The sequence below is a fragment of the Emydura macquarii genome, unplaced genomic scaffold (assembly GCF_026122565.2).
Source record: "Emydura macquarii macquarii isolate MOO-44397 ecotype Brisbane River unplaced genomic scaffold, CSIRO-AGI_Emac_v2 contig_2199, whole genome shotgun sequence".
NCBI lineage: Eukaryota > Metazoa > Chordata > Testudines > Chelidae > Emydura > Emydura macquarii.
The window spans coordinates 2623800-2638708 of record NW_027132336.1 but is presented as its reverse complement, the minus strand read 5'-3'; the positions used below and the strand labels follow the sequence as shown (position 1 = coordinate 2638708).

The window sequence follows — 14909 nt, the reverse complement described above, 5'->3', positions numbered from 1 at the left end:
AAATAGAAGCTCTGCTCCAATTCAGAGCACAGAGAGAGGGTGATCCAGGAAACAAAAAATCTAAATATTGAAAATATAAGAGCTTGCAGGTTTTTCTGAAGCTATTGCAGAAATGGGCGGGAGTAAAAGGAGCAGAAGTTGTTAATGCTTTAAAATCATGCTTGGGAACTTCAGTGATGAATTATGTATGGGTTAGTTGTCTTATTTTGTAGCTGATTTGGATAAAATGTATTGTTTTATAATACTGTAAATGCAGGTTCTCTGAGTCATTCTGTGAACTTAAATACAGTTCTTATCACTCAAATATATATGTTGACTCACTTTACAGTGCATTTAAAAGTGATTAAATTTAAATGTTCAAGGACATATGGAATATATAGTTAATTTATTGTGCTATTTGGTTTGTTCAGGATTATTTTTCTCTTTTAATAAGCTACTAGGCAAACTGATACTTCAGGGCCTGCTCCAACAAGCAAATCATCATCACTGGGCAGTTTCTATCATCTCCCTTCGTATCTCAAGTTATATGATGTCTTGAAAGCTACCCATGCTAACTATAAGGTAAAATACAATATCCTTTTGGTGAAATACAAGAGAACGCTTTTCTGCTAGTGTTAAACTACCCCATGTTGTAACTTCATTCTTCTTTGAGTGCTTGTCCATATAATATTCCATTGGTGGTGCACATGTGCCCTGTGCACTCAAATTAATATTCTTTGGGTGTCCTTTGGGGCCATAGCTGCGCCCTCAGTGTCTCTGTCCCCCAATCTGAAGGCATAAAGTGCAGGCCAACCCCAACTGCCCCTCAATTCCTTCTCACTGCCTCTGGTTACGAGTTGGAACGTGCAGTGTCTGCACTTCTTGCTCACTGTGTGACATGTCCATTGTACTGTACGGGCACTTAGCAGTTAGTCAATAGATTAGTTTAATCTTTTTTTTTATAGTGTTTTTGTTTGAGGAGACAAAACTTTTTCCCTTGCAAGTAGGATTTTCCTAGTACCAGGTCCAGTCATTATGATTGAACACAAATCTCTAGGCTTTAAATGTTGCCTTGTATGCAATGTGGCAGTGCCACCTAATGGTGGTAACATGATGCTTAATGTATCTTTGTAATGGGCACATGCTAGAGAGTTGTGCAATGTAAATCGTTTTCAAAGAACTCAAAAGGCAAGAATCTCACCTGGAATAGTTTCTGCTGGAGATGTTGATGCTTCCTTCTTCAGATCATGTGATATCGAGGGCTGAAAATCCTGAGCAATCATCCTCGGCTTATGCCGGCTTCTGTGCTCACAGACCTGAAATGGGCACTTCTAAAAATTCATCCTCCACAACCAGTAAAACCTCTGAGGTTAGGGATAGAAAAGAGCGCAGAGCATCTAAGGGGAAAAGATCTAGGTATCCTCCACCAGGTCCTACCCTGAGAAGCCAGAAATCCTCCCTAATTGCCTTCAAGAAGAGTAGGTCAGTGCCCAAGAAGGTCCCTGTGGCACTCACTAAGTCACCAGACACCGTGTTCTGGGACTTGCCTCTTTGGTATCTTGGAAATTGCCTTGTATGGACATCTTGGTACAAGTATGCCTGGTAATGTCTGCTCTGTTTCTAATGCCTCTATTTGCCTGCCTTCAGTGCTAGCACACTCAGTACTGAAACCTTCATAATGTCAAGAATTTCTGTGGTACTGGACTCAATGCTATTATTGATAGTGAAAGTACTTTTACCAGTTCTGAGCATATTAGCAGTACTGATCAGGACATGATCTGAGGGCTTGTCTCTATAATGAGTTAGTGAGCAGCAAGCTGGAGTGTAAATCTGCAGTGCTTTGATGTGTCACTCACTGTCTGTACAAACCCTTTAGTTGTGCACTAAACATTCCCAGGCATGCTTTGACTTACTGTAGTAAGTTTGCCACAGTAGGGAACTTCTAGTGCGCAGCAGCAGGATCCACACACAGTTACTGTGCAGCACATTGCAACACTGTAGTTAACATTGAAGCTTGCTGCTTAATAATTTGCTGTATATACAGTCCACAAGTGTGTTCCCATTGCTCCTTCTGGGACTGCTCTTCGCTTGCAAGAGAAATACTCATCCTCTTCTGGGTCAGATAATAATGGCATGGAGATGTCACCAGTGCATTCCCTGAGGTCTAGATATTCAGATCCATACACCTCAGAGAGGGAGTTGAGGGCTCATTTTTATTACCCCAGACATGGGAGCTCTAAGAACTACTCCTTGGTATCTACCCCCATGGCCCTCTGCTTCATATATCTATCAGTACCTTAGGCCTTATTGGGCACCATGGGAATTACATCCGGTCAGAAGACCAGTTCTGCATCCCAGTTCACAAAGGAACATTACAGTCAACTCAAACTGCAGCTCTTTCAACAACACAATCAGGCCTCTGATGAGAACTTAGAGATGGACGTCTATTCTATCCAGCACCCATTTCTACTTTCTCTAATTTCCACCTGACTGTCTAATAACTTTGTTGGGTTAAAGTCTTTACTCTTCTAACTATTTTGACAAGGTTACATTGGATCTTCAGAACAACAACGAAAAATTTGGAGGTTTCCTGCGATCTGCTCTGGATGTCCTCTCTCAAATTTTGGAACTTGCAACTCTTCAAGACATTGGAAAGGTGTGTTGCTTTATTTAATGTAATTTGAAATTAGCCATATTTATAACATTAATTAGGGAAGCAAGTATTTAAAAGAAATTAAGTTCATCCTTCCAGGATCAGTCCTTTGAAAGGCTGACTAGTCTTGGGGAGAATGGACTGCCAAAACATTGGGTTGCACAGTAAGTGAACTTCAAAGCATGGGTGTCTCATCTTTTTCTTTCATTTGAAAAGCAATGAGCTGGGATTATAATTAAATTTTAAGATTTGAAAGCCATTCTGATCCTTCTGGGGTATACAGGTGGATCCCCCTTGTACCACCACTGTAAGCATGAATGGAGAAGTTATATGTGATGAGTTGTGTGATTTGTACCTCACCACAGACACAATTTGGTGATTCTTTCATTTTCCATTTGTAGAGGAAATATCCACTCAACTAATTAAAACATCGTCAGTGGGTTTACTGTGTAATGTCAACTAATGAAAAGCAGCATAATTTTGCATAATTCATGGTTAATACAGTGATTTCATTTCCCAAGAAAGTTAGAGATCTTTTGAGTCGTCTTCTTATAGTCATGGAATTATACTAGGTTTATACTAAATGAAGAAAATTACCAGGTTCCCCCCTCCTTTCCCCCCGTCTTTGAGTTTGATGTCCATAATTTAACTGTACTGTTAAACTTGGTGGTGGTTTTTGATTTACCTTAAAAAGCTTTTATGAAAGCATAGCTTTAAATTACAACTTCCTAGGTTCCTTTGTGGTACATATTTCTGGTTTTTAAGCCTGCAGGTTTTTTGTTTTGTTTTTTTTTTTGTCTGAGAATTACAGTCGTAACTTCCATTTTACTTCATGAAGAAATTTTGATTAAATGATTGTTAAACTTCTGTTTAGTGTGTTGAAGAGATTTTGGGGTATCTGAAATCCTGTTTCAACAGAGAACCAATGATGGCAACAGTTTGTGTACAGCAGGTAAGGAAGTAGATTTTGTTTGCATTTTGGGCGCGGTAATGTTGGCACTGAGGGTCTCCTCTGCCCCAGCAATTTGAACATGAACAACCATTCTCATTCTGAGGGAAGGGGCTATAGGAAGCCTTATGTAAGAAACAACCTTGTAGTGGCCAGGGAGGATAGAGCAGATAACCTGTTGGGTCGCTTTTATTGATCATTTGTGTGATTTGTTCTGGAACCCCTTGTGCCATCTGAATAATTTCTCTTGCCACACTAACACTTGTTAAGAGTTTTAATAATAAGTGCCGGGGACAAATTATTCTAGTTACTTGGTTACAGAGTGCATTTAAGAGAGGGTAGGAAACATGGTTTAAAGGACTGGTATGGAATTGAGAGATCTGGATACTATTGAATTTCCCACAGATTTCTTGTGTGACCTTTGGGATAAGTCATAGGCCTGATTCACCCCTTCCCCCACAGAGATGCTGAGCCTCCGTGGCTCCCATTGACTTCAGTTGAAAATGAATGCTCAGCACTTCTGGAAATCAGGTTCTTATCTTACAGATGGGGAAACCAAAGTAAAGAGAAGTTGATGTGATACTTACAATGAGGTTGAGAGGCTTAATTAATTGAGGTTCATACATTCTTTGATTCTCGAATTAAAGGTGCAGTAGAAGCACACAGTATTATTTTTGTATAATTCTTAGTTTTATGGGGTTTTTTTTTTTCAAAACCCTCAACATGATAGTTTCTAGCAGTGTATTGTTGAGATTTATGTAGGACCTATTTTAGGCTCTAGCTTAAAAAAAATTTAAAAAACCAAAATAAACTTTCAGTAAAATAGTTAAGTTAATCATAGAGTTGGAAGAGACCTCATGAGGTCATCTAGTCCAACCCCCTTCTCAAAACAGAACTAACCTCAACTAAATAATCCCAGCGAGGGTTTTGTCAAACCGCAGCTTAAAAACCTCTAAAGATGGAGATTCCACTACCTCTCTAGGTAACCCATTCCAGTGCTTCACCACCCTCCTAGTGAAAAGCTTTTTCCTAATGTCCAACCTAGACCTCCCCCACTGCAATTTGAGACCATTGCTCCTTGTTCTGTCATCTGCCACCACTGAGAACAGCCTAGCTCCATCCTCCCTGGAACCCCCTTTCAGGTAGTTAAAGGCTGCTATCAAATCCACCCTCATTCTTCTCTTCTGCAGACTAAACAAGCCTAGTTCCCTCAGCCTCTCATCGTAAGTCTTGTGCTCCATCCCCCTAATCATTTTTGTTGCCCTCCACTGGACTCTCTCCAACTTGTCCACATCCTTTTTGTAGTGGAGGGCTGTCAAATTACTCAGTTACAAAATTAATATATTTTTAGAGTCCCCTACTAAATATGAAGACTCCCAACTATACCCACTCTTCATGAGTTCAACAGTAATGTCTATGGCAGTGTTTCTCAATTTTTCCACCCTCGGAACCCTTGCCCGCCCATGCCATACCGTCCGCTGAAAAGTCAAGGAAATATTCCTCTTTTCGGCGGCGTGGTGTTTGCTTGATTTGGCTGCACGCTTTCAGGGCCGTTTTCGACGGCCCCATCAGCTGATCGGCGGCACTGGATTTTTCTCACATTCGGCAGCGCGGTACAGTTTCTTTGCGGAACCCTTCCGCTCAGCCCACGGAACCCTAGGGTTCCGCGGAACACCATTTGAGAACCATTGGTCCATGGTGTCCTAGCATGGCCTAGTAGTTAGACTCAAGTCAAATATGCATACACCCTATTTCATGTCTTTGTAAAGGCTACCACACGGAAAACTCTAGTTATGACTTTGTCGTAGATGACCTGGGTCATGTAGGAACCAATGACAAGATTGAAAAGCCTCTATTGGTGAAAAACAAAAAACAACTTGTATATGTTTTTAAAAAAAAATTAGCCATTAGTCCTCATCAGAACCAAATTCAGTGCAAGTGATCAAGTTTCTTCTGAATTCTGCCTGTTTTCATTGTTGGTTTAGTTTCAGTAGTAAAAAAGGAATCTTCTTATTGTTCAAGGCAAACAACAAGCCATAAGATTCCATTCATATTTAAGTAAAGGTTTATTAAAAACATTTAAAAAATAGAAACAAAATCCAGTTTTCATAGGATGGGTTACCAGACTGATTACATATAGACATTTGGGATGTACTGTCATAGTTGAGTATTTTGTCTTGGTGTATATTTAGGGATGTGTTGGTACCTTGTAATCCAGCCAGAGTAAGGTACATTAAGTAGCGGCACTGCCCCCAGAGGAAGGCTGAGTCACAGTTCAGTCCCACTTCTTCCCCCTTTGCTGCATGTGGGGAGTAAGCTGTGCCAACCCCTTTCTCGTGCTGCATTGGCACTATAAAGCTTTCTCCAGTACTGAAAGATTGAGTCAGTCTGGGCTCTTAGCTTTAGGCAATGGCCTGTTTAGCCTTGGAAGACTGAGTTTAGCTTGGAAGCTAAACTGTCAGGTCTGCAGCAGCCTGAAAAGACTTTGTTTAGCCTGGACAAAAGATTCCAAGGGGCAGGGGGAAGGGCTTGCTTTAGCAGGTCACTATATTGTTTTGAAAATGCCATGGGAATTTTTGTAACTTAAGTTATGTCCATGTCTATAGGAACTAAAAATGTTGTGTATTTTTTCTGTATTTTTAACGCTTCCGAGTCTATGAAGGGGAAAGAGGTAGAAATAGTATTTGAGTCCAGGACCTACAGTTTGCACGTTAGACTACTGTGTGACAGCCTCATTCGTAGAATGCTTTTTGGGAGGCTGGGAATTCAAGTTGCATTGTTTCAGAAATATTAATTTTTTTCATATCTTTTCTTAGTTGCTGAAGACTTTATTTGGAACAAACTTGGCATCTCAATATGATGGCTTATCTTCAAACCCCAGCAAATCTCAAGGCAAAGTCCAGCGTTTAGGCTCTTCTAATTTGAGGCCTGGTCTTTATCATTACTGCTTCATGGCACCGTATACACACTTTACACAGGCACTTGCTGATGCGAGTCTAAGGAACATGGTACAGGCAGAGCAGGAACACGATGCTTCAGGGTAACTGTTTATTATTTTTCCCCTGTATGTGGTGTAGTGTGTTGACTTTCATAAAACTAATCAAAACATTCTAGCTGAAGACAATAAATCATAACACCGTTAAAAGTACTGAACAGGGCTCTTGTGATCTAAATTACTGAAGTCTTTAAATATTGAAATTACAATATGCTGTTCAGATGTCAATGGTAGGAATTTTTCTTTTATATTCTTTTTGAAGTAGCATAATTTATCTTGGTTTTGCTAATTTTATCTCTGGTACAATACTGTATTCTGGATAGAACAAAAGTCCTTCACAAAGCAAAGCAGAAAATAAATTTCATGTAAAATATAGCCTTTTGTATATATCTATATTTAGAAGAAAATGTTAAGATTATGTATGTGCTATTTAATAATAAATATTACAGTTTGAAACAGTAGTATTAATATTATTTTTCACTAATTGGCATTCACATTGACAGTCTTAACAGAGAGGCAAGGGAATGAATAGGCATGGAGACTAATTTCTCTTCTCAAGCCTGTATGTGGCCAGGTAACAAATATATTGGGCTTAGTACACACTTACTGGGAAATTCAGCAGCAGTCAGCGGGAGTTACACAAGCTACGTGTAACTTGTGTAACTCACATCAACTTACTAAATCCTCTTCTGCGCGCTGTCTCCACTATGCTGCACCTTTTGAGCAGGTGGTTTAATTTAATCGACTTGTGATTGATTGATTGAGTGGGTCTTTGCTGCTCAGTTGATCCGGATAGACCGATCTGATGGCAGCGAATTTGCCGCCGTCAGTGTCTATGTACCCAGAGTAAGACAACATGGGGAAGTTTGCATTGCCTCTACCTGTACAGTAGATGTTCCATAGATAAATGAATTTCTACTCTCCAGTTGTCTGTTTACTAAAATACTTGAAGCAAAGTGAATTTTTACTTTCCAATTTTCTCTTAGTTTACTAAAATAGTTGAAGCAATCAAGCCCTATTACAAAGTTAATGTTGGGTAAATTAAATATTAGTATGGAATGTGCATGTAAGAATTTCCTCAAACTTATCCCTTTGTTTTAATTTTTTTATTTTGATAGATGGTTTGATGTGCTGCAGAAAGTTTCTACGCAACTGAAAACTAGCCTTACAAGTGTAACAAAACATCGTGCCGACAAGGTATTTAAAATACGTACTTAAAGAGAGAGTAAAATAAAAAGGAGAAGATTTATCTTTTATCCACATGAAGTTGTATTTTTAACAGTTTTGATTTTGAACTGGAAGACAATAGACAATATGTGGCTTTAAATTGTTTTTTCTTTTTCACAGAATGCTATTCACAATCACATTCGCTTGTTTGAACCCCTGGTTATTAAAGCTCTAAAGCAATACACTACCACAACTTCGGTACAACTACAGAGGCAGGTTTTAGATCTCCTAGCACAACTGGTTCAGCTACGGGTTAACTACTGTCTTCTAGATTCGGATCAGGTTAGTCACATTGCCTTCTCATTTTGGTCAGTTTATAGCAGGTTAGTGAACTCTAGTTCTTAGAGGGACACTGCCAAGCTACAATATTTTTTGTAAAAATAATTACCTTTCTTGTCATAGTAATCACGCCATAGATAAGAACTGTGTTTTAAAACTGAAATTACAGAAACTGTTTTTCACGCTGCATGGATATGAAGTTCATGATCAATTTTCTAGTTAGGTTTATATTTTTTTGTTCTCATGCACTGTGTAGCATGTGTTTAAAGTTGAATGTGAATGTTTAAAGCCACAACCATTCATTTAGAAATAATTTCTAAATTTTCAAAAATCCAAAAATTTCATTTGGATATGTAGCAGCCTGTTACGCTGCCAAACAATTTTATTACAATGAAGATTACTAAACAGGAATATGTTACAATTACAGGTAGAGAAAAGATGGGTTTGTTTGTCAAAATTACTCTGATTACTACTTAATCAAAGTAGACAAAGATGATAGACATCTTAATTTATATTCCCAACAAGTGACATTGTGAGAACAGATTAAATTGCAGGTTAGGGTTGGCTGCTATTTACATAAATTATCAATTTGAGAATTTTCTCCTAAGCACACTTAATGGGGATCTCTGGGCCTGAATCTGCAAGTTTTATACTCACTAGCAGTCATTAATCACCATTCAGTTTGTACACTGAATAAGTAGGGATCCTTTGGAAATAAAATTATTCTGGATTCTCATTGGTGTAAAGGTGCAGAATTTTCCCCTTTCAGTGTTGCAAGGAGATTTTCAGTTTTCAAAGTATACTTCAAACTTTCTAATGTCTTTGGAGCTCAACCTGGGTGCCTTGTACAGAGAAGTAGGGCATGGTAGAGCTCAGATCAGGGCAATAGGGGTTTGCCTGGGGGGACGTTGCCCATCTTGTGGTCAGGGGTTCCCACCAGGCTTCTCCTAGTGCAGTGGGTTGCAGTAGCACCCAGATAGGGCCTAGTGCTGGGGACAGGGTGACATGGGCCCTGTGCTGAGGAGCACAGGATGCAAGTTGGAGTCCTGTTCCATGACTGGGGCTCCTAGGCTCTATGGTAACTTACTACAAATGATAAATAATGAAAAACAAATTAATATTACATGATCATGTATTTTGCTGTAGCGCATAATAGGAGTACGGTTGGGCTGAGCTAAGGATAAATGACAACATGCATTTTGGCATTTGTTGATTTTGAGTTCTTTGCTTTGCAACCTTCATGGTCTTTTAACATAATCTTATCAAATTAATTTTTCTGTGTAAATTAAAGCATAGATGTTCTTGGTACTGAATGGTTCATAGGGGAGGCTGTCCTAAGGAGCTTAGACTTGAAATATTATGGCTATTAGTAAGTACTGTAGCATGGTTACATGGCAAAAAAACTAAGCCTGGCAAAAATAACCTAACTGGTTTCAAGACTGAGCTTGATAACTTCATAGAGGGGATGGTATGGTGAGATTACCTACAATGGCATGTGGTCCATCTGCAACTGTTAGTAGCAAAATATCTCCTACGGCTGGAGATGGGACGCCAGATGGGCAGGCTTCTGAATTACTACAGTGAATTCTTTCCCAGGTGGCTGGCTGGTGGGTGTTGGAAAAAGATTGCCATATTTGGTTTGGGAAGGAATTTTCTCTCAGGTCAGATTGGCAGTGACCTTAGGGGTTTTTGCCTTCCTCTGGAGCATGGGGCATAGGTCACTTGCTGGTTTGAACTAGAGTAAATGGTGGATTCTCTAACTTAGTCTTTAAATCATGATTTGAGGAAGTCACTAACTCAGCCTGAGTTTATGGGTTTATTACAAGAGTGGGTGGGATAGATTCTGTGGCCTGCAATGTGCAGGAAGTCAGATTAGATGGTCATGATTGTTCCTTCTGGCCTTAAAGTCTGAGTCTGTGGCTGACGAGTACTAAAAAATTTTTAACTCCAAGGCAAAAGATAATGCTTATATTTGTACAGCAGTATCCACAGAAAAAGCCTATGTGATATCTATATATAATCAGTATTAAAATATCTGTATATAGTAAGTTTTAAACATGAAGCCAGGCCTGAAGACTCTTAATGCTGTACTGAAATATACTATATTTAAGGTTATACATAACTTGTTATATATGACCAGCTGGAATTATCTGTAAATTTATATATGAAGAAAAACCTTTATTTTAATGCATAAGTGCAAGGGATCAGAGTTAAGTGTGAGGTTTCAATAGTAAATCTGCATTTCCTAATTTAAGCTCATGATTTCACAACCATAACACTTCATGAATGCTAGATTTTTGTATGAAATATATAATGCTGTCAGCTGAAATGTGATATAAATGTATGTAAACTGTAAAGTTGCACCTCATACTGAAATTCTCTTCTAAGCATTCATGTAGTGCCATAGGACACTCTTCAGAATGTCTTAAAGCAGGCTATGGTAATTAGTGCTTTTCATCTGTTTACCCATAGATGTACTTTTAAATCTTCAGCTGTGAGTTTAGTTCTAGATATGAAATAAATATTGACAACATTGTTACTCTGAATGTGTACAGTTCTTAATTATTTTTATCCTGTTGTAGGTGTTTATTGGATTTGTGCTAAAGCAGTTTGAATACATTGAAGTGGGACAGTTCAGGTAACATCAAATATTTAAAATCTTTTCTTCTGTAATAGGATTATGGGATATAATTGCACAAGTCAATCGAAGAGTTTGGATTAATATCTCTTGTTGAATTCACTGTTTCTTTGGAATGTTTATTTTAACAGAGGGGAAAGGATCTCAAGGGAAATAACTAGTAGCTTTGAACTATCCCCTTGTCCCACTTCTCCTATTATGTCTCTTTTCCAGAAACTTGCTGTGATTAGTTCTGATAGCTTTAAGGCCCCACATTTTCTTTTCCATCCATCCAGAGAGTAGTCTTTGTCCACGAAAGGAGGAGAGTTCTATCCTAGATCATGTTTCCCATTCCCTAATCCCGTGGGAGCATCTTCAAGGGGTTTGGGCACTGTAATCGGAGGGGCTGGTGAGCAAAGTGCAAGAAATGCAGTCCTAATCTGTATTAATTTGTACTACTCCTGTCTTGTGAAACTCTCTCTCTTTGGGAGATTTTAGGGGGAAACTGTAGTTTGGGGGAGCCCCTGGATCCATGTATTCTGGTAGTGAAAATCCTTTATTGACAGATTTTGGCAGAGCAGTCACCTAGCATTAATTTTATATTGAAAAAATAATATTGGGAGTCCTGTTCAGATTTATAGTGGAAAACGAGAGCTGAGTATGTTCTTGAGCCACATACTGCTTCTGAAAGGGGAAGTAGGAAGGAAGGGAGTAGGGGATATCTCTAGTCTAGAGAAGCTTTAAAAAGGCAGATTTTAATAAACATTAAAACTAGCAAATATATTCAAAATAGTAGAGAGAAGACCGTAAGTAAGGAATCATTACATTAGGAACTATTTTTGTGCTTTGAACTCCCTAATTCATTTTTAAAAAGCAATTAGAAATAAATGGGGCATGCTTTAACAGCAGTATGCCACTCCAAGGCATGTATTACTAGGCTATTTGTGCACTGTTTTGGTGCCTGAAGACTGGATGCATCCAAAGCGCCCTCTCTTAGCATAGTAATGCATGTTCTGTTGCTTATTGCCATTACTTTTCATAGTTTTAAAAATATCACTGTTGTCTCCAAATGATGCTTTGCTCCCGAACTGCCATTCCCTTGAGATTGTTCAGCAGGAGTTCCAGTTTGATATAGATTAGGAATGGAGCTCACTGTCTGCATGGATAATAGACAGGGGGTGATAATTATTGTTCTAAGCAGGGTGGTTAAATTAATAGTAACCAGTTTGTTTTTAAGCCCTGCAGATTTGAAAAGCCATCAGCTTTTATCATATAGTATCCTGTAATCCAGGTCTTATTCCGTTTTGTTAAACGGTCCGTGAAGATTGTAACTTCCCCTTTTTTATTCTTTAATTATATTTAAGAGAACTTTTTTTAAAATGGTAACTTGCTCTCATTTGTAACTAATTAACACTAATTTTGAATATCTACTATTGTGTTACATTGCAATTTTCACATTCTAGTTACACACAATTTTTAGCTATTTTTTTCCTTCCTTTGTTTTTAATAGGGACACTACATGCAAGCTGGTTCAGTTTCTTAATTCATCTGCTTAATCCCCACCTAAAAGTATGGTATCTCCATCTTTTCCTTGAAATCTTTCCTTAAAACACATTTCTTAAAACAAAACCTACAAAATCCAGTCCTCCCTTCTAACCTCTCCCTTCTGGCCAGTCTGAGTCTCAATCAATTGTTAACAAAATAAGTAATAACCACTAAACGAATCTTAAAATAAAAATCACAACTAAGTGGAATTATGGTAGAAACTTCACTTTGCTTGCTTTGTGTTGTATCTCATCCTCCAGTCTTCATCAACATGCTGGCTATCAGGTTATAAACTCCTTGGAGCACTGTCTATGCCTTTCTGCTGCTTTGTAAAGTACCCACCACACTTGATGTTTATATAAACATGATCTTGAGCAACACAATACTCACTGCAGTGAATGGGTGTTTCAGTGTTTCTGCTGCTTAATCTTTACATCCATTTGAACAGATCTTGTTTTCATGTAATAAATCCTTCATAATGAGGCTAGTGGTATTATTCTTTTTTGTGTTGCAATCCTTGTTTTGCACTAGTTCAAGTTCATATGAACAAATATTTTAGTAACTGAGCTAGTATTGAGAAATTCAATAAACATAACTTTTAAACAAGATCTAGTAGTTAAAAATGGGGCATAGAAATGACTGAAATAATATACAGAAATAGAAGAGTATGTTCATGAATTTTCCATGAAACATAGTAGATTGTTATTCTATTGAATAGAGCTGACCGGTATGTTTAATAAAGGGAAGGTAGTGTTTATTGACATTTTTCTTTTGTTACAGGGAATCTGAGGCAATTATTCCTAATATATTTTTCTTCCTGGTATTATTGTCTTATGAGCGATATCACTCCAAACAGATAATTGGAATTCCTAAGATTATTCAGCTGTGTGATGGTATCATGGCCAGTGGAAGGAAAGCTGTTACGCATGGTAACTTAATAACTATAGCAGTTAAATTACTAACAGTTTGCAATATACTAGAAAGAATATGCAGTGCTGTGCTAAGAAATGCTGGGCTCATGCTGATCAGCCCAGAAAACCCTTGTATGGTTTTCTTCTGATATTTTTTCAAACTACATTTTTCACATATTAAACCAAATTCAAAGTTATGAACCTACTCCCTGCAGAAAATATTATTTATCCCACTAACACTACTGTCACAGTTATGTATAATTGGCTATTTTTGTTCAGAGCAATTAGGTAATTTGAGTAGAAGACATGCTATAAACTGAGTATGTTTATGAGCTGAGCTGTTTATGTAAGGTTGCATACTGTCTGCCTGGTTCTAACCAGTGTTTTCTGTCCCTTGCTTTCTCATAAAATGTTTGACTTAAAAATTGGTATGACAAAAATAGACTGCTTTAAATTTGCAGTTACCTGTTTGTTCCAGGTATTGTTGAATAGATTTTTAACTTGGTAACACTACATCCTTCTGCTACCTTTATACAATATGGTGCAAGCACAGAAAAAAGCAGACTCAGAATCTGATCTAAATGTCTGATTTCTAATTTAAAAATATTCTAAGCAGAGTAGTTAAATATTGCATGTCTGTACATATAACAATCAAAACAATTAATTTTATGCTACATTTGTGACAATTTTTGCTTGTAATGTGCAGAGGATCTTTAGTAAAATAAATATTTTATTTAGTAAAATAAAAAAAGGTGGCTAAACAATATTTATTCACAACAAATTGTATTAATGAAAGCTTGTTAGTTATTTGAATAATAGGTGAACACAGCTGTATTTTTGAAAGGTTTTGTTGAATCTATTTTGATACTAGTTTTATTTACCTTCCTTTTGGAAAAAGAACATTGGAAGCCTTTCTTTATTCTAGGACTGTTGATGAAAGAGATGCATAGATTGTACTGAGAAAGGCATGCCTTTCTAAAATGTGTATTATCCTAAAGTGGTAATGATCAATTGTATCTATGTGTGTGTTAGACTCTGCTTTAACAGGGATGAAGGAACAAGAGATGTGGGAATGACTTTTCTGCGAGCATTCACAGAACGTTGTAGTTTAAGTGCTAATTTTCAGTAGTAAAATAGCTGGGAGCTAGAACCTTTCTGTACTATTCAGAAATAACTTGCATTTAATATTGAAATATAAACATCTTGATTTTAGCTATACCAGCTCTGCAACCCATTGTCCATGATCTATTTGTATTACGAGGAACAAATAAAGCTGATGCTGGAAAAGAACTGGAAACACAAAAAGAGGTGGTGGTGTCAATGCTACTAAGACTTATCCAGTATCATCAGGTGAGATAAATGTACAGATTAGTGTTCCTGTGTATGTCTTGGAATGTGAATTAGTCTGGCCCCACTTAAAACGTTGCCGGTGATATTCATCCCTCTGAACAAATCCTGATTAGTCAGACTTTGTTCTGAGAGCTTTCCTGATGTGCAGGATAAAAATTTCTGGCCCTTTCTATAACTGGTAGGCATAAGAGTACAAACTCAAATATTCCACAGCAAGCAATAAAAGCATTCTTTGTTACATTCATTTATGTAATAGGGCAGAGATTTTATATATATTGCAAAGTGTATTGACCTTCATTTATTTATCTATATTAAAGTAGCACTGAAAGGCTTGAATCAGATTCGTATAGTGCCAGGGACTGTACGAATATTTAGTGAAACAGTAGTGTCCTGAAGAGTTAGTT

General features: G+C 37.7%; 1 protein-coding gene across 5 annotated transcripts in view; it reads left to right on the top strand.

Moving 5' to 3' along the window:
* HTT (huntingtin) overlaps positions 1 to 14909 on the top strand; it is a 199443-nt gene that overhangs the window by 85213 nt on the left and 99321 nt on the right. For all 5 annotated transcript variants that reach the window (XR_010921863.1, XR_010921864.1, XM_067558891.1 and 2 more), the window contains 9 exons: positions 434 to 561; positions 2525 to 2635; positions 3507 to 3584; positions 6398 to 6621; positions 7695 to 7773; positions 7924 to 8085; positions 10665 to 10720; positions 13025 to 13173; positions 14369 to 14505. Coding sequence is in view for 3 of the 5 variants with exons in the window: in XM_067558891.1 (XP_067414992.1) it covers positions 434 to 561; positions 2525 to 2635; positions 3507 to 3584; positions 6398 to 6621; positions 7695 to 7773; positions 7924 to 8085; positions 10665 to 10720; positions 13025 to 13173; positions 14369 to 14505 (1124 nt within the window). In the remaining 2 variants the exon portion in view is untranslated. The remainder of the gene's footprint in view (positions 1 to 433; positions 562 to 2524; positions 2636 to 3506; positions 3585 to 6397; positions 6622 to 7694; positions 7774 to 7923; positions 8086 to 10664; positions 10721 to 13024; positions 13174 to 14368; positions 14506 to 14909) is intronic.